The 18,474-nt window shown below is 39.9% G+C and overlaps 1 protein-coding gene across 1 annotated transcript in view; it reads right to left on the bottom strand.

The window, feature by feature from the left end:
- Positions 1 to 18,474, bottom strand: part of PLB1 (phospholipase B1) — a 98,902-nt gene that overhangs the window by 33,987 nt on the left and 46,441 nt on the right. Inside the window, exons 20-35 of the mRNA XM_048935732.1 lie at positions 18,183 to 18,226; positions 17,342 to 17,450; positions 16,453 to 16,504; positions 13,948 to 14,028; positions 12,508 to 12,573; positions 11,755 to 11,855; positions 9,340 to 9,421; positions 8,206 to 8,310; positions 7,480 to 7,575; positions 6,933 to 7,004; positions 6,304 to 6,363; positions 5,884 to 5,944; positions 5,372 to 5,430; positions 3,353 to 3,420; positions 2,298 to 2,341; positions 1,148 to 1,256 (exon numbers count right to left, since the gene is read on the bottom strand). Of these exons, the coding sequence (XP_048791689.1) occupies positions 1,148 to 1,256; positions 2,298 to 2,341; positions 3,353 to 3,420; positions 5,372 to 5,430; positions 5,884 to 5,944; positions 6,304 to 6,363; positions 6,933 to 7,004; positions 7,480 to 7,575; positions 8,206 to 8,310; positions 9,340 to 9,421; positions 11,755 to 11,855; positions 12,508 to 12,573; positions 13,948 to 14,028; positions 16,453 to 16,504; positions 17,342 to 17,450; positions 18,183 to 18,226 (1,209 nt within the window). The remainder of the gene's footprint in view (positions 1 to 1,147; positions 1,257 to 2,297; positions 2,342 to 3,352; positions 3,421 to 5,371; positions 5,431 to 5,883; positions 5,945 to 6,303; positions 6,364 to 6,932; positions 7,005 to 7,479; positions 7,576 to 8,205; positions 8,311 to 9,339; positions 9,422 to 11,754; positions 11,856 to 12,507; positions 12,574 to 13,947; positions 14,029 to 16,452; positions 16,505 to 17,341; positions 17,451 to 18,182; positions 18,227 to 18,474) is intronic.

The following is an 18,474-nucleotide window of genomic DNA, read 5'->3' as shown; positions in this document are numbered from 1 at the left end:
CTGAATCAGAGCCTTAGCTCTTCCAAGTGTTTCACCGATACACAGAAACAGATAATTCAGTCACTGCTAGGTAACAAAATCCATTCCTTCAAGTATGAGGGCTGTAGGATATGTCAGAGCACCTAGCAGGCCAGAAAATACAGCCATTTATTGAGATAACTTGCGTGAGTCAAAAGCTACTAAAGATCTACAGGAGATATAAACAATACCTGTTAAATATTAATAATCATTGCTTAGATACAGCAAATTCCAACACCTTGCTTGGCTTCTGGATTTTACCTGCAAGGTCTTGATAAATCTTAATAATCTTTGCTCAGATACAGCAAACTCCCAACTCCTCACTTTGATACTGAATTTCACTTCCCAAACCTCTTCAGGAAGTAAGATAAATTTTTCTTCAAACAAACATAAGATTAAATTACTCAGTTCTGGGTAATATCAGCTAAGAATGTCAAACCCAGGCAAGATCTTGCCAGAACCCGTGCCCAAACTATGACCGAATTCCAGCAGCTTTCTCTTTTGTTAATTAAGCAGCACTGGCGCTTTCAATCAGAAGCCAGGGATTTCTAGGATAAGCAGTGTATAAAAAGCTCAACTTCTGCTGTCCCCCAGGTGTGACTAAAATCAAAGAACCGAATTCTAACAATTCCTATTGCACCGGCTGCAAGTGCATGAGGTCTGCAATGTACCAAAATCCATGTTTGACCATCAGCAGTTCTCCTTTGAGTCCAGACTGTGGACAATTTCCCCCTTCTCTGTTGACCACTTTTGCCTGTCTACCCAGATGCCTGAAGTCACTTTTGGGAGACTTTACCTACTTTTTATCTTAGTAACTCTTTACCAATTCACTGCATGTTCATTTTCTGAAAACGCTCTCAGAAATGTATAGACAGAGACACAGATAAATCACCAAAAAATGTCTGCCAATTTCTTGTTTGTGGATCTCATAACCAGGACAGCTGGCTGCATTTGAAAACTTAGGTATGAAATAAGCTCATACATTTAATAAGTTTTGAGCTAATTTTCAGCTCCAACTAGACTGGTTTTGCTTGCTATTCAGAGCAAGTTGTGACAGCGTTTGAAACAGTTGAAAGTGAATTAGACAAAGCATCCATCACCTACAAAGGTAAAGCAAAAAGCTGCATACTCAGCCTGTGCTCCTGGAACCGCCTGGTTAAGGAATGCGTTTGGGTCATTCTCACTCCCTGTGCCAGTTGAATAGCCCTCGATCTTAGCATTGAACTCCCGAAAGATATCTGAAAAAGACAGCAATAAGAGAAAATGACCACATCTGTTCCCTGCACACAGGGACTGGCACACACCAGCACTGCCACAGTACAGCTGCTGCAGCCTCCAGTCTGCTTTTTCCATCCACCAAACAGCAGCAAGAGTGAACTGAGCTTAAGAGGGGCTTTAGCTCACCAGGAGCCAGTGATCAGCTAGGCCTGTTTTGCAGCTGTGCAACACCTCACACTACTGATAAAGAAGAATAAAGCCTCAGACATGGTGCCAGTGAATTCCCCCTACGTTCTTAATGCCTCAGCTGTACTTTCCAGCAGGAGGTAGACAGAAATTCTGAGATGACAGTGAAAACAGTCTTATAATAAACTATGAAAGCCACCTTAACCTATAAGACTCAATTTAACCACACTGTAATGAAGGATTTGTCAAAGGTCATAGCACCCAGTGAATCAATGAATTTCTTATAATCAATAAGATATTCTGATTATATTCTTGTTGCATTCTGCTTGTAACAAAGGGCAGGACACAGAAGGATGGTTTATTGGCTCACTTCATATAGAAGTTTGTTATTCCAGTTTGTTAATCCAAACTAAAACTCCAGTGGCTTTGCATTAACAATAGCCTGAGTTATGAGAAGCAGCTAGTTTCAGTGAAAACAAAATTATTCCCTGCAAGTCGCATGTATGCTAGATAGCCAGATTTACTAAATAGGTCTGCTTTCTGCAATCGTCTCTTTTTGGAAAAAGATGAGGTAGAATATTTATTAAAAACAAAATTTAATTGCACCTTGAGCATTTTCATGGTAGGCTTATTTAGAAATTCAAACAGACTTCACCAAGCAGTTTGAGAGGGGAGAGGGAAAGGAAAGGGAGGAAATTTGTAGCTGCTCATCACTGACGGAACAGACATTTTCATTAGTCCTAGGATATTGTTTCTTTGAAAGGTAAATTTTGCAAACTATTTTCAAGTGGCTTAGAGACATTTCAACTTATCACTAATCAGCACATTCCTTCTCTCCAGTCTTTTGAGTTAGATGTGCAGAAGCATTTACTTACTAGGTAGAGTTGTAACGTTCTCTAATGAGTCATCCCCTCCAATACTAAAATGAGAAAGAGAAATTCAAGTTGCTCATCTTTTAGTTGGATACAAGCAATAAGGAAAGAGAAAACCTACTACGCATCATGAGAAAAAGTGAAGGGTGATTAATTTGACAACTATCAATCTGTCATACAACACGGAAAGGACAGAAGTGAAGTGCTGTTGAGGAGAACATGGCTGAGGTTTCAGTGGGAGAGTCACCTGTCAGAAGGATTTATGTGCATGCAGCTGTGCAGGGGCACAGCTAGTCATTATGAAATAGCAGAAAAGTGTGTGAGACAGCTACAGATTTAAATCATCAAGCCCTAAAGTGCTGCAGACTTCAGCGGAAATTTCAAGACAACCTCCAGCCTCAAGAAGCCACTCGAAGGCAGCACCAAGCAGCCAATCCCTTCAGTGACAGAGGGCTGTAGCAGCAGCTCTTTCATCACTTTTCCTGCTTCCTTCATAAGAGTGTGTTTTCTCCAACTTTTCAGTTGTTGGGTCACACTCTGGCGGCTTACGTAGAGGGGTTAGGACAGCACAAAATTACTTCATTCAGTGTCAGCTGAGCTACATCATCATCCGACCTCTGGTTTAATCTTCTATGACTTTGTGTTGCATGTGGTAAAAGATCTGCAGTTACACTGTTTTCCATTATTCTACAAATAGTTCAGAAGCGTCAAACACTGAGAAGATCTTCCCAAAGCAACAAGGCTTAACTTGCTTGTATCAGTGATTTTGCTCCAGTGCTGTGGTTCTCCAACTCTGTCCCACCATAAAGCTACAAACTCACAAGGAGCTGAAGATAAAAGCAAGTGAGTAGTTAAAAGGCTGAAGGTCTGTTGCTGAGAACATTTTGTGTAAAGCCAGCTTTGTGACAGACACTGGCTTGATATAGCTTCCGAAGAAACACTAGCCAGAAAAGTTAACCTTTTTTCACTTTCTGACATTTGAAAGCCCCAGAAAACATGGAAGATAACATTTTCCCAGTAATAAAGACATTACCTTGTCACCTTGGCTGAAGACTTACCTCCATGACAACCCACGGAATTGAGTAGCCAAATCCACGAGACTGTATGACGCAATTCCCGTACCAGCCTGGACATTATTTTTCGTTAACACAATGAAATTAAAACACAGTTACTAACACAATAGTCATTCATACATAGTCATTTTATTTACTTTTGAATGCATCTCTTCAAAAGCTTTAGAAAGCATCTGGCCTCCCTCCTGAAAAATGCATCAATAGTTTTTGTAATTATTTACAAACATCATATTGTGTACGATGCACAAAATAAATGAGAGAGCAATGAAACAAAGGCCTTCTTCTCATGGGTCTGGGTGATCTGTGTAACTCATTTGCATTGCATTGCTCAAGAATGATGAAAAGATCTCAAAGTTGTAAAACTTTCAGGGTAATTATAAGCAACACTACATTAATTCATCACAGAAAACAAACATATCTCAGAAGGAAGTCTTGTAATACATTTACACTAATTTGAAAACTATTGTGCTAAGCAGTTATTTATAGTAGTATTAGAGAAAGAAGGAAAGCGCTCTACATTTTCAGTGAAGAAAGAGGCAAGGTGACAGTGACATCTCTAACAAAACACAAGAATTCAGCTGTGATGCTGCCAGCAGTGATGCTACAGCCTTATGCAAAAACGGGACACCAGGTAGTACCTTAGGACAGGACAGTACCAGGCAGATGATTTGCTGCTACCTCAGATTAAGCCAAACTAAGACATTTAGTTGGATATTAGGAAAATTTTCTTCTCAGAAAGAGTGGTGAGGCGCTGGAAAACAGGCTGCCCAGCACAGGATGCTGGTGGAGTCACTATGCCTGGAGTTATTCAAGAGATGTGTAGATGTGGCACTGAGGGACACAGTCAGTGGACATGGTGGGGATGACTGATGGTTGGATGAGATGCTCTTAGTGGTCTTTCCCAACCTTAGTGATTCTATGATTCTCTTCTCTATGTGAGCTTTATTGAATTAATTGACGACTGGTATTCAGGAAAAAAATATTTATGTGCCAATTGCAGTTCAGATAGCGATGTACAACTGCTCTTTCTACAAGAACAGATTTTATTACCAGTTTCTACAGACTATACTTAGAAGCATAAACACATGCAGGGTCCTAGATACTTATAATATGACAACTGGATCTAGATACCATCTTGCATTTGTCGACATTACAGGATTTGCACTGAAATACTGCTATTTATTTTGGTAGACTCCTGCATGTAGGAGTTTTGGCAATGTGCCTGCCAGAGAGTTGTAAAGGCTGCATCATTTGTATGCACAATATCTTAGCTGTTAAGGTTCACATTCAGAGAACCTGTACTCCAGTCATGTCTTTCTGCCCAGTGTTTCCTTTGAGCTGGTTGTAAAGTTTCAGCTTTTTGCCAGTAGAAGAACATTAGGGATAATGATGTTACATAAATTTAGTGTATCTGGATATTCTTTCCAGCCTACCAAAGATAACCATCCTCAACAAGATCTACAACTTGATAAAGAAACTAGATATGAGTTAGACAAAATAAGAAGACTATCTTCTGAAACTGACAAAGTCAAAAACTTGCACCCTTTCACACCCACATGTCATTAACGACAAATTCAATAAAATGCTATTATCCTACATTCCTTAATCACACACTATTAAAGAAAAATAAGCCAGGCAAAAGGACAAGTTCACTAACCTGATTCTGTTGAGAAAAACCGTGACACACTGAAACCTAATGCTTTTGTTAAGCCCTATTAGTTTCAACAGGGTGGGATCTTCCCTGTCTCTGACTCAGCAAACCTTTAAGCATCTCTTAAAAGGATTTGCCTATATTTTTGCCTGTGTTGAAAATTATGTGAAAATATGCGTGGGGGGAACACGGTGCTGGAGAACTGATACCTTTCTTGCTCTAGCTGCTGGGGATATTATCATCTGTGAGTGAATGAATCTTTACTTCTAGGTAAAACAGCTATTTCCTTTCCACTGGTGAAGGCAAATGTTTGTAGTTCTACCAAGAGAACACTAAAAACACTGTCTTCTTACCGTCAAAGAATCCCCAAGGGCTGCTATCACTTTCACATCAGCTGGCTTTAGGGAATGCACTGCAAAGGAAAGAGATGTAATTGAAACTGGATAGAGAATAGCCATGGTTTTTCATCCTGGCATATGTAAAACATGCCATCATGCAATCTGATGCTCAGTCACATTGCTTTTGCAGTACTCAGGTCATTTAACAGGAGCACTTTCTAGCTCATCTTGAATGGCTGTAGCAGCAGTATCTGCACAATATCCAGTTTTCTCAGTAGGTAACATAATTACTAGAAAGGCAGGAGAGCAAGGAACAAATAACAATACCATGGAATCAGTATCCATCACCGAGATGATAAAATAATGCAATTCTAGATAAAGCAGAAATTTTATTTTAAATATTTTAAAATTAAAATTTTGAAAATATTTATTTTAAAAGCTTTAAGAAGGCATAGAAGGTCTAAGGAGAAGACAACATGAAATGAATTGAAAAAGTGAATGCTGCTATATCTGAAAACAAAGACTACCTGAAGTTGGAGAAGGGGAGGATGGAGACCTGTCCTCACATAGCAGCTGGCTTCCGTAATTCTAAAAAGAAGAAAGATGAGTAATATTTGGCTAGGAAATGCAATCAGTTGTAACTAGGATCTCCCTAGCAGAGGCCAACTGGATAAACCAGAGTATGTTTAACTTGTAAGTAAACATAAAGGCCTTAGTTGCCCAATTCAATAGACAGATTGAGTGTTGTTTGGATTAGCATCCTGTGCTGATAACTGTGCTGTTTGAGGATGTGTTCTTACAGCTTTTCTGGATGTGTTTTGCCTAACTCAAGCAAGTACTTTCCTGTTCTGTGCCCTTTGGCCAAAGACTGATTTCACCTGAAGTGCAAAGCATGATTCATGACTACACAGGAACAGATGCTGTGAAATGCTGATGTTGACACTTACTGGAGTTTGGTTAGGGTACGTGTAATTACTGTTTTTGTACGTCTTCAGGAATGGCTCAGCCTGCAAAATGAGACAATCTGAATCAATGCAAAGCATCAGAAGAAACTTCCACTCATCAAGATTCCAGTCTTAGATCTCTGTAGATGATTAGCAGCTTGAAGCAAACAAACCCCAAGGATAAAAAAAAGAAATGGCATTTTAAAAATCCAGTAACAGGGGGACTGTTTTTAGACAGCTGAATTTACAGAGTGCTCTCAGGACCCTACTGCATGTGATTAGCAAGAGGCTTGCCATCAAAGGGCTGGCTTGTGCCAGCCAGAGGCAGTTTCAACAAATCAGCCAAGCTGGGCTGACTGGTGTCAGTGCTGTTCCATTTCTCCTGGTGAAGCTTTCATTCAGCACAGATAACAGAAAGGCAAAATACTCTACCCTAGTGTTTTGGCTGATTGAGGAAGCTGGCCCTCAGATCTCCATTTTAAGCTGTTGACTGCTTATACTGCTGTTAGTGGCAGTGGCACAAACTATGAAGGGATGGGACACTGCTTACTTCTGGGAGCTGGTGAAAGCTCACCCAGAGTCCCAGCCACCTCCAGCACTAGTGCACAAACAGAGATACCCTTGCAATTTACCTCACTTGGACATTTGAGGACAATTTCATTTTCCATTTGTTGGTCATCCGTCTTCTTCCCTACAGGTTCCATCTGTGAGAAAATGAAAGGTGGGAGAAGAAGGCACAGGCAAAAAGCAAATGAGCATCATAGAAAAGAGTGTAACTCTGCACTGCCAATCACTAGAAACCACCTCTGCAATAGAGCAAGTCAAACGCCATGCACTGCACTTGCTCTGTCTGTGCCATTGACTGCTGCTTTTCATACTGAGAAGGCTAACCCCCCATGTGCCCCCATGCAGTCGGATGACCAGTGCCAGGTGTGCAGAATCTTCCAAGAGAAGCCTAACACTCATAGCCTTAACGTGTCCTGGGATTTGCTGTTTTGATATGACTGGTTTAACAGTTAAAGTGACTTTTCTTCATGTGAATGCTCTTTCTTTTTATAAACATAATTAACAGTTCAGAAAAGAGAGGTCTAGCTGTATAGCTGCTCCTCAGGGTTCTTTTTGCTGCCAAGAGCAGGTTGAAGAGGACAAGGAGTGACAAATACAGCTTTAAAATCTTACCATGTTGTTCCACAGAGCACGTGCAGCCTGTGAATGAGACTTCTGGCTGAAGTGAAAACAATCTGGGGCAAAGTATGAATTGTCAGAAAATCCCTCCTAGAGAACAAGACAGGTACCATCACAGAGAGCAGTAAACGTGCAGTAAGCCATGCACTATCCCTTTTGAAAAATCCCAGCTGACTTCAGTGTAAAGGAGCTTCAAGGGCCTCTGAGACCAGAAGAACCAACTGGTTCAGAGAACACTGGTAACTCAAGACTGAGAAGCCTTTTAAGCATTTTTAATACATGATTTCCAAAGTATTAAGGAACAGGCCACTATGGAGTCATAGATCATATTCTTTATTTCCCCAGAGACTCACACATAGCCTTTCATGGAAAGTGGGTTTTTATAATAGAAGGCTTAGCTTTACCAAAGTACTGGACAGAACTTTGCAGTGTGTGGGGGATGTAGGATGAATGCTCCCCAGTTAATACTTTGAACTAAATATCTACTGCGCAGTTGTTTGTAGTTGCAGAGGAGTTGACCCAGTGCCTAAAACAGTGTCATCCTGTTACCTCCAAGTTATTTCATAAGCATTTTGTGCAATTTTGGATGTTATCTTAACTGAATATGATAATTATTAGGCCAGAATTCTGCTTTGTCACATCTACCAAAAAGAAGCCAGTATGACTCCGAAAAAAAATCAGACTGCACCAGGATTTAGTGAGGGCTTTGTTTTTATTTACCTGTGTTTTGGGCATGCTGATATGAGTCAGAAAAGGCTGTACGACCACTGTAAAGTCTTCCCTAGTGTCATATCTTCCACTCTCCACTAATTCACGGGTCCTCACCTTACAGAGTCCAAGAAAAAAATATTGTCATTGTTCTTTCTTTTATTTTTAGAGAGAGCTCACTGGCCTCTCATTACTGCACAACTTCATCCAGGGATTCCCAGTCCCTTGAGCAGAAACCCAGATGCAGCCACAATGATCAGCATATACCAGGCAGCAAACACACAGGTCATTTAGGGAGTCTCAATCCAAGTCTCGTTGCAGTAAGGCAGCATGTGGGTCATGACCTGAGTGGCACAGGCAGGCGACCTGCTCAATAATCAGATTTTCTCTAAAAAGATGTTCTAGAGCCACTGAAGCATTTTCTATTTGGCTGCTATCCCTTGCCTGAAGTTCATTGCTGATTTATCATGTTCTTAGACTTAATCTCATCTCCAACAAGGTAAGTGATCGAGAAACAACTGGCACTCACAGAATCATAGGGGTTGGAAGGGACCTCCAGAGATCACCGAATCCAACCCCCTGCCAAAGCAGGTTTCCTACACCAGCTCGCACAAGTAGGTGTCCAGGCAGGTCTTGAATACCTCCTGAGAAGGAGACTCAACAGCCTCCCTGGGCAGCCTGTTCCAGTGCTCCAGAACTCTGACATACATGCTTTTTATGTTTCTTTAACAGATTTTTCCTCATCTGTTTTTTTTTTTCTTCATTTTTTTTTTAAATTATTATTTTAGCAAACCAGAATTGTAAAGATCTTGAGCTAGTTCCCATTTTCCTCACTAGCACTCCACCCCCTTGCTTCCTCCCTCCCCCTTTTTAGCTAAATCACAACTACACGTCATTAAAATGAGTGCAAGCTGCTTTCCAGCTCCAGATATTCCCTGCTCTGTGGTCACTTGGGTAAGTCCTTTCCACCAACCCTGCTATTATTAATAAAAATCTGTTTATTACTTGCAGAAAAAAAAAAAAAAAAAATCAACCAAAACAACAACAACAAAAAACCCACCCCTATTTCTTGGGTGGAGAAGAACAGAAGGATTATATTAAATTTGTATAAGTAAATAGTCAAATAGGAAAATGCACGAGCCTTACCTGATACCTTTTGTTGAAGTAGACCAACTGCTTATACTCACTGGAGCTGTCATCATAGTTCAATACACAGGGGCACAGTATCCTACAGGATGAGAACATCACACTGGGACCCAGCTGGTCCTTTTCCCTTTTGCTAGCTGAAAAGCTGCACAGTTAAAAATCTCCTCTGAGGGGGAATTTTCTGACTGCTCAATCGCAGCACATAGCCTCACATGCAAGTATCTTCACAGCCCCAACCCTTGAACAAAAACGTGTTTATTAGGGATTTATGAACATAGGGAAAAGGCTTCATGCAAACAAAGAGCCAGCAGAGAGAAAGAAAGAGTAGCAGATAGAAGCCAGATGTCTTGACCAGAGGCCCTGTGGCATCTGTTACCCTGCTAAAGGAACTGAGGGTCACCTCTAGAAATAACAAGGCAGGAGTAGAGCTGCTTGAATTGAATTCCCACCCTTACAGTGGATAAGAGTAGGTGCTTTAGACTCAAACTGTGGCATGTGGAGGCTGGTACAGCACCAATAGATGCCCAGAGGGATGCTGGAGTCTTTGTTCTTGGAGAGACTCAAAACCTTCCTGGATGCACATGATTTTTTTTCTTCTGCTGCTCCTCCTTTCTGGGTATATCTCAGTATGATTTGATAAACTCAAATAAAAACAAATGACTCACTTTAAATATCCTATAGTTTGGTCATAGTGTCAATCCTGAGAGAGCTCTTAGAGTAATATTTCCTGTAGGAATGTAGTGGATATATATATATATGTCCCTACCTCCAAACTTGCCTGAATGGAGAGCAACAAATAAAACAACATGAATCTACTTCTACAGAACATCTATATGAAAAATAAAATTAACAAATAGCGTTTTCAAAAGTATGTTAGTAACACAAGCAAGATAAAATTATTGAAGATGCAATCTCTTTTTAGATTATTTACTGCTCTCATGAAAGACAGACAACCTTCCGAGGTCAAAAAGCCTTTTCCATGCAACATGACATTTGTCATTCCACACAGGGTCTGCTGTAAACTTGGCTTGCAGTCAGTCAGACATATGTTAAATTTTATGTGCTCTTCAAGTGATGGGAGGTTATATGTATTTTTGATATAATCTTATTGCCTTTGCTAACTGCCCTTGACCAATGATTAGGATCTTGAGACTTACAGTGCACATAGCCTTTGTTGAAAAGAAATGGCAACTGGATATTACAAGCACCAGCACTTTAAATTTAAAACCTGTTGGGTTTTTTTTTTCTATCAGCTGCCAGCATAGAGTCCCTAAATCATACTGAGAGAGCTGCATTTACGCTTCTTCTGGAAAAACATCCTATTTCATGGGGCCTACCAGGTCTCTGAAACAGCCCTGTCAACAGCAGCAGGTTCCCTTGTGAGAGCAGTGATTCAGTGGGATGAATTCCAGGCAGATGTTTCAGGGAAGCAGCTGGGTACAGGAGACCCTGCAGTTCTTCTGTGGTTCTGGCCTCCAAGGATCTCTTATACTCTGTGCTGCCTTATAGAATCATAGAATGGCCTATGTTGAAAAGGACCTTAAAAATCGCTTAATTTCAACCCCCCTGCTGTGGGCAGGGTTGCCAACCACTAGACCAGGCTGCACAGCACAAGCTTCTTGACCTAAGCAGCAGGAGGAGCAGTGGCTGCCTACACTCACAGGACAAAGCTATTCTGCACATCTGCCTAGAAAAACAGATATTTCTTGCTTTTTCAAACTCAGGCAAGCCCTGCCAGGAGTAAGTCTAGGGGGACGCGGCAGCCCTCTCCTGAGTCACCATGAGAGCTTGCTAAAGCAAAGACCTGACACACAGTGTTAGGCTAGCACTGACCCAGGAGGATTGCTCAGCCAAACAGCAACAAGTGGTATGTCTTGAGAGGCTAACTAACAGGAAAACTAATAACCTCTATAGTAACTAATAACGTCTATCGATCTCTATGATGAGATTATAGAGATCAGAAACAATGGAAGAAAGAGGGAGAGTTAAGATTGTAGAGAAGTTAATCTCCAGATTAATGTGACCAATTTAAAAACAAACAAAAAAACCTCTCATTTTTGGTGGTAGGTGGACAGTTGGACTAGATAATCTTAGAGGTATTTTCCAACCTTTATGATCCAACGATTCTTTTTTTCTCTTCTGTCTTTGCCCACAGAATGCACAGCTGAGTTTTCAGCTCTGGCTTGAACTCCTTTGCAGAATAAGTCATTAAAATGGCAGCTCTGCTAAAAGTGGTTACAGTGGGACCCAGATACAGAGAAAGACAGAAGTATTTCTAAATGCCAGGTGGAAATTCCTGTCTAGATACATGTGCATACACAGATAAAATAGTAGAACGTTTTCCCTGTAGGAAGTTTCCCAAGAAGACCTTACAGCCTTCAGTGAACACAGTGAGAGCCATAGAAATTTTCAGACCTCATAAGAAGCCTTGGACAGGAAACATTTTCCTCTGCATACAACTCTCGTAGGCTTGTTATAGGAAGGATTGTCACCAGATTCACAAACGCCCGTGGAACCTGCCAAGAGAACAAGCAAACCCGTAGCTGGTGCCTGGAGCAGGGCGCATCTCCTCCCTTACATAGCCACAGCAGGCCTCAGAGAACAGCCTGCTGATTCAGACAGCTTACATTATTTATAACAGCAATGTGCAAAGTACTTTCTTAATAATTAATCCCCTCTCAGACAATACCAAATTACAGCTCCTATGTGCACTAGCTATTTTTGTTTTGAATGCTAATGGAGTGGGTACTTGAAAATGATGGCATCCAGAAGGTCCAAACTAGGTGTAATGGGCCCCAGCACTGCTCAAATACTGACTGACTTTTTCAGTAGTCTACCATCAACTTCATCCTCACCAACAGGATCAGAATTGATTTTAAAAACAACAAAATTGAGTTTGTTTGCAATGTAGTGAATGAGCAAAGTACTTCATAGTCATTGAATATAATGTTTGCTCAGATTGTTATTCTTTTTACATGATTTGCCTGTAGAACATCAGCTAGAACTCAGCACATCCTTATTCATTCTGTAAAATATTTCTGCAGCCCTTTCTGCCTCTCAGAAGGATTTTCCTATACACGAGGATCTGAATTCTCTATCAGTAACCAATGGCAGCTTCACAAACAGGACACAACCTCCATTCACACATACTAGAAAATTTTGTTTTACCTCTTTGTGAAGCATGTCCAAAGCTACTTGAATATTATAGGTGTAGTTTTCAGGAGACAATCGTATCTGTTGAAATAAGAGGACAGAGTTTTATTGTAGATCAGTTTATTCAAGCAGGTACAGTAGTGACTATTTGGCATCTGTCAGAGCAGCATTCACATTCTAATTCTTGGGTCACTGGTAACAGAGTCCTGTGCAAACTTCCTCTGTCTCTGCTTTTTTTTTTTCTTTCCCATCACAGCTGTCTTATTTATTCACAACAAAAGAGGTAGCGGAGAGGAAGCAAATTCAGGAGGCGGTATCAGTCATCACAACATCCTCCACCTCATGCTGGTCTTGGCCACTCTTAAATGCAATGGACCAATATTAGAAGAGACCAACTCTTGTAACAGTAAGATAACTTCTGCAGCACAAAACATTAGCAACATGCTTGCTCCGTACTCCTTACCTCCTACAAATATTAACTGGCACATCTGAGTTCTACACAGAAAAAAACTGTACCAGAGAAACTTAATAAGTCTCAAACCACTTTATATTTGCCACTTGGCAGCAAAACATCTTTATTCAGTTTGAGTTGGTTGAATAATCTTATTCAATTTTCTCAATCTGACTTCTATTTCTTCACTTGTGGCCCTATTCCATAATAAAATATAGTTCACTGGGAGGAACATTTATTTCTTTCTTTCTCGTTTTCAGCTTTAATTTTCCTTGATTTAATTTCATACAGAAGTTCTTTCTGAGCTTCACCTACTTTACAAATCTAGACAGCTCCAGCTCCCTTTGTTGTCTCCTAAAACAGAGCTCACCAAGAATGCTACAGTTGGCATTATCTGTAGTTGTGGGACATAAAGCAAGTATCATTCTGATCTTTGGATGCCAGTCTGACATCCTCCAGTCACCCATCCTTACGTGCAAACATCACATTGTTTGACATCAGGAGCAGAAGGCAGTAATGCTTAAATTGGTCCTGATTTTATTGTGCTTCATTGTTGTGTGGCTGAAATTAATCATGCAAAAAAGTACATGCTCTGCTGTTTATAAGCAGATAAGAAAATAACATCTCTTCTCTGTGCGAGAAGTCGGAAGGTTGCATATAGTATGTATGTACTTATATTTTATACTATGTTGTATTGTATATAATCACATCATCATGAGCTGGGTGTAGAACTATTGCCATAATGTTGAAGCTGGCAAGAGAGATGCTTTAAGCATGACTGTGTACAAGGTGAAGGAAAAGGGCAAAACCTTGACATTATCTTTTATCTACAGGTGAATAGATAGCAGAAAGGCAATCTTAGTTAACAACAAAACAAAGCAGCCACAGTTATGTAATTTACAGACAATCTAAAGATATTCCTTCATTTATCATATCATGGTGAACAGTCTTAGTGCTGCTGCAGAGGGTGACTAAGTTCACACTGAGTGCAGGGGGTGACTTACAGGATCTTCACAGAATTGACAAAGGTCATTTCCTCCTATGAAAAGCGTTATAAGCTTCCAGTCAGACTGCATGTTTATTCTCTGTAGACAGAAAGAGACGGAATAGAAGTTATGAGGAAAGAAAGTAAAATAAAATGAAGACCAGGCAACAGACTAAACATAAATATAAAATTCTCAGGCAACCTGGCGTTACCTCTAGGCGTCTTCATGACAAAAATAATTTGTAGTCACAACTATGAAGATGTACAAACAACTATGATCTAAATAAGATTTACAGTATCAGTAGTATCATGCAAAATTACGGGTTTCTGAAAGCTATTGCTTAAAAATCCATCTGCTTCATTTTTTTATTTTATTTTTTTGCAACGTCTTGTGTACACACTGACTGACTCCTCCTGCAGCTTTGGGAATACATCTCCATTGCAGAAATGATGGTATGTGTTTTACCGTGTCATAAATAATGCAGCTATCCTGCTGGAAAACCCTGGAGGGCAACATATTTCAGTACTGCACTGAGACAAACTGCAAAGAACAGAGGGGCATTATCAACTATTTAACAATTGTGGTAAAAAATTACAGTAATTTTTCCTCTGAAAGGCAAAGCAATAGCTAATGCAAGGTAATCAAGATATAGTAGACATAAACCTTCTTAGCTTTGAGAAAAGCTTCAGATATGATTAGTACCATATAGCTGACACTGTACTCAATACCTTAACATCTCAACTTCAGTGCAGAACACCACCAGGAAAAGCAGGAATAGTGCATCAACCTCAAGTAGTTTCAAAGTGTCTGACTTCAAAAGCTGAAGGTAACACATCCCAGTTGGTAAACACACCGTTCAGTAGTTTGATCTCAAAAAGTACTTATCCAAAGGAAAAATGGAGGAGAAAGTTTTCCTCCTGCACTAAACAGGTGTTTTATGAGGAGAAAAAGGAATTCTTAAATCAAAGATACATTACCTCTAATATGAGCATTCTTTCTAGTTAATTCATTATGTAAAGGACATTTGCATTCATTTGCTGTGCGATGTTTGCAAGCTGATGAATACAGCAGAGGAGTCCTTGAAAGCCTTGGCAAATACTGATGTGAATAAAAACTATCCAACTTCTTTTTTGTAAGCTGGTATCCCTTCTCATTTCAGACAAAGCTGGAGTAAGATCTTGTAAAAGTAAACGCTTATGTAAACACTTGTGCACTTCTACACAAAGTGCACAAAAAAAGGAAGGTATGCAAATATTTCTGCCAATATGTATTCACCTGATTATTCATAGTAGATATGTACACAGCTATCTTGAAGGCTTCTTGGCTGCTCTCCAAATGCACAATCAGAGTACCAAAATAGTACCATGTAACCAAGGTCACTGATTGCATAGCACATATGTCAAGTTACAAATGGTAAACATGCAAAGCAGTAATGAGGTGAAAAATACGTAAATAATCCTCAGCCTAATACCCACTTCAATCAAATAATTCCTAACAAAAAGTGTGGAAAGCAGAAGTCAGCTGATGACCAACTCAGAGAAGGGACTGAACTGTTTTCAATGAAAACAAGTCCTTCCCATATTCACTCTGTATGACTTGCCATACAAAGAATTTGTCCTCAACATCCAGCATCTTCACAGCTGGCAAAAACATTCACTTACAAAACAATTAAGAGCATCATAGTAAAATCCGAGCAGAGAAACCTTACAGAGAGAAATAGGTTGAGAGGGGAGGCAACTGAACTGAATTTACTGAGTTTTACTGAGTAAAAAAATAATTGGAAGGTTACAATTGTTTGGATTTGAAAACAAAAACATACCCTAGTTTCAACTGGGATAGAGTTTATTTTACTCCTAGTAGTTGGTATGGTACTTTAGATTTAGGATAAGAATAATGTTAATACAGGGATGTTTTAGTTGTTGCTCAGAGCCAGGGCCTTTCAGGCTCCTCGTGCTGCCCTGCCAGCAAGATGGTGTAGGTGCACGAGGAGATGGAGGGGGATACAGCCAGGAGAGCTGACCTAAACTGATGAAAGGAACGTCCCATACCAGCTGTCCCTTACCTTTACCTTACCTCTGCTCAGTCACTGGCTGGGCCATGGGTCAGCTGGCAGTGAGAATTACACTGTACTCTCTCTCCATTTATTCTTCTTCTTGTTGATTTTTCCTTTCTACTCCCATCACCTTTGTGTGTTTTTTCATGTCTTATTAAATTTTCCTTCTCTCAGCCCATGAGTTCTTTCACTTTTCAATTCTTTCCCTGAGTCTGCTCAACTGGGTAGAGTGAGCAAACAGCCGTGTGGTGTCTGGCTGCCTGCTGGGTTAAACCACAGCTGACCTATCACATACTGGTACAGATTCAGTGAAGACAAAGTTATGGATGATTCTGTACTGAACGTTACACCGTGCACTGCTGTACCCGTAGTTTTATGTTTAGCATTTGCTGTAGTGTGTTATGCTGTTACTAAAAATAATGCCAAATTACTTCATCTTTTTTAAGATATTCATGATACATTAAACTCACGCTGTCATTCATCATTCGATCCACCAGTCTTCTGACCTGTGCAGGAACATCCCTAAAAATTAGATAAAAATAAAAAAGAAGTCTTGCACAGACAGCAAGGCAAAGAAAGCTGATGAATGGGCATCTGTAACTAAAAAAAATACTAGACCTCAGTTTTCACTGTATGCAGGAGGAGAGGTCTGATTACCCAGAAAATGCTATATTTTGAGACAGTGATGGAAAAAGTGAGAAAACAGCATACAACAAGCACTTGATCACTTTGCAAATGCTGCATAGTTACACTTCGTAAATGATATACGTAGAAAACGCACTGTGCTATCATAAACCAAATGCACTTTGCTCCTTCTCAACATCAGATAGATGCTATTAATGTACACATCACTGGAGGATCCATGCACACATCAATGTTGTCACATGGCCTCAAGCACTGATGCATGTTTTATAAGCAGCATTCCCAAGAAAAAAGGATGTTGTATGAATTTCACAGAAGACTGAGCATAGTGATTTCTAGCTAATTCCCAACTCTACCACAGACTGACCATAACCAATTCATTTATTTTTAATCTTGATTTTTCTATAGGAAATCTTGATCCTACTGACAAGAAGGCTGGAATATAACTCCAGTGCAGTGGAGATACTCACAATAGGGATATAAAGCTTTCTGATTAGTGCCTGTGAAGTGCTTTGGTTGACAGCGTTAGAGAAAGCTTTTATTTGACAGACAAGAAAAATTGTAAAGCCCTCACTACATTTCTCAGCTTTCATGCTAAAGATGGACTAAAGAAATACATTTAGGTTTGCTTACCAGCCTTATCTGCCACCCCAGGATTTACACCAAGTTTTAAAAGAAAAATCAACTTTCTGTTCAAAATAAAAGTTTTCATCTTACTCTGCCCGAGCCCCTGCTACTGCTTGGTTGAGTGCAGCATTTTCTGTAGTTTGCATTCCAGTGCCAGTGGAATATCCTATCAGGGAAGGGTTGAACTCACGAAGAATGTCTGCAGAAAAAGAGAACACCATGAAACGTTGCTTACTTCAGCAATAACAACTGGAGTCATAAAGATGAGATCTTATTACAAGAACACTTAAAAGCTTTAAGAGATATCTGTCAAAAATTAACCCCGAAGAAACGTGCAGGGCCGAAAGTATCTTTTTGCTTGGTAATTCAGGCTATGTAACCCTATGCTCAGGCAAGAGACTCATTCTGTCTCGCTAAATGGAGATGGGTAGGAAACAAATCCTTTGGCCTCATCTCTCCAGATGCCTTAAACCCAAAGACCCTCCAGATCTTGGGTTGCAGAGCAACCTTACAAACACCACAGAACTAAAATGCTCTGATCTCCAGTGCATATAAAATCCGATCTTGTAAAATGATTCCACACCTGCCTAAAACAACTTTACCATACAGTCAAGCCAGTTACTTTAGGTTATGATCTAGTGTCTTTGATTCATCTAACCCCAACACATTTGGGATAGAATTATAACTAACAGAAGAATACAGAAACAACCAAACCGTAGAATGATAAATACGTGGTTATGTCACGCACAAATTACATTCCAGCTGTTAAGCAAATTCTACTCAGCACTGGACATTGAATACAAAGCGATTGGTCTTGTCATGATACAAATATTAAGTCCTCCTTCAAAAAATTTTTTATTTGATTAATAATAAAGGGTGCTTTATCAAACGGTTCCAGATATTTATCAGATTTATGGAAAAATGCACTTACTTGCTAGTGTCGTGACCGTGCTGATGTTTTCATTTCCTCCAACACTTTAAAAAAAAAATACAAGAGATGTTCTAAAATACAGTGGATTTCTTCAGGCAGTGTACTAAGAAAGCTCCTCTCATGCACTTTTTGTATATGAACACAGTTCATTCCCTTCCGATTGTTAGTATCAATTCAAAGCACACCCTTTGCATGCATACCAAAGGGATCAAAAAAAATCAGAGAGACCATTATAATTGTAATTATAGTAGCAGCCCTGTACACTAACTGCTCTTCCAATCTCTCACATCCT

The sequence above is a fragment of the Lagopus muta genome, chromosome 2, assembly GCF_023343835.1.
Source record: "Lagopus muta isolate bLagMut1 chromosome 2, bLagMut1 primary, whole genome shotgun sequence".
In the NCBI taxonomy this organism is placed as follows: domain Eukaryota; kingdom Metazoa; phylum Chordata; class Aves; order Galliformes; family Phasianidae; genus Lagopus; species Lagopus muta.
Note: the sequence above shows the minus strand (reverse complement) of the source record. Positions and strands in the feature narration are given on the sequence as shown.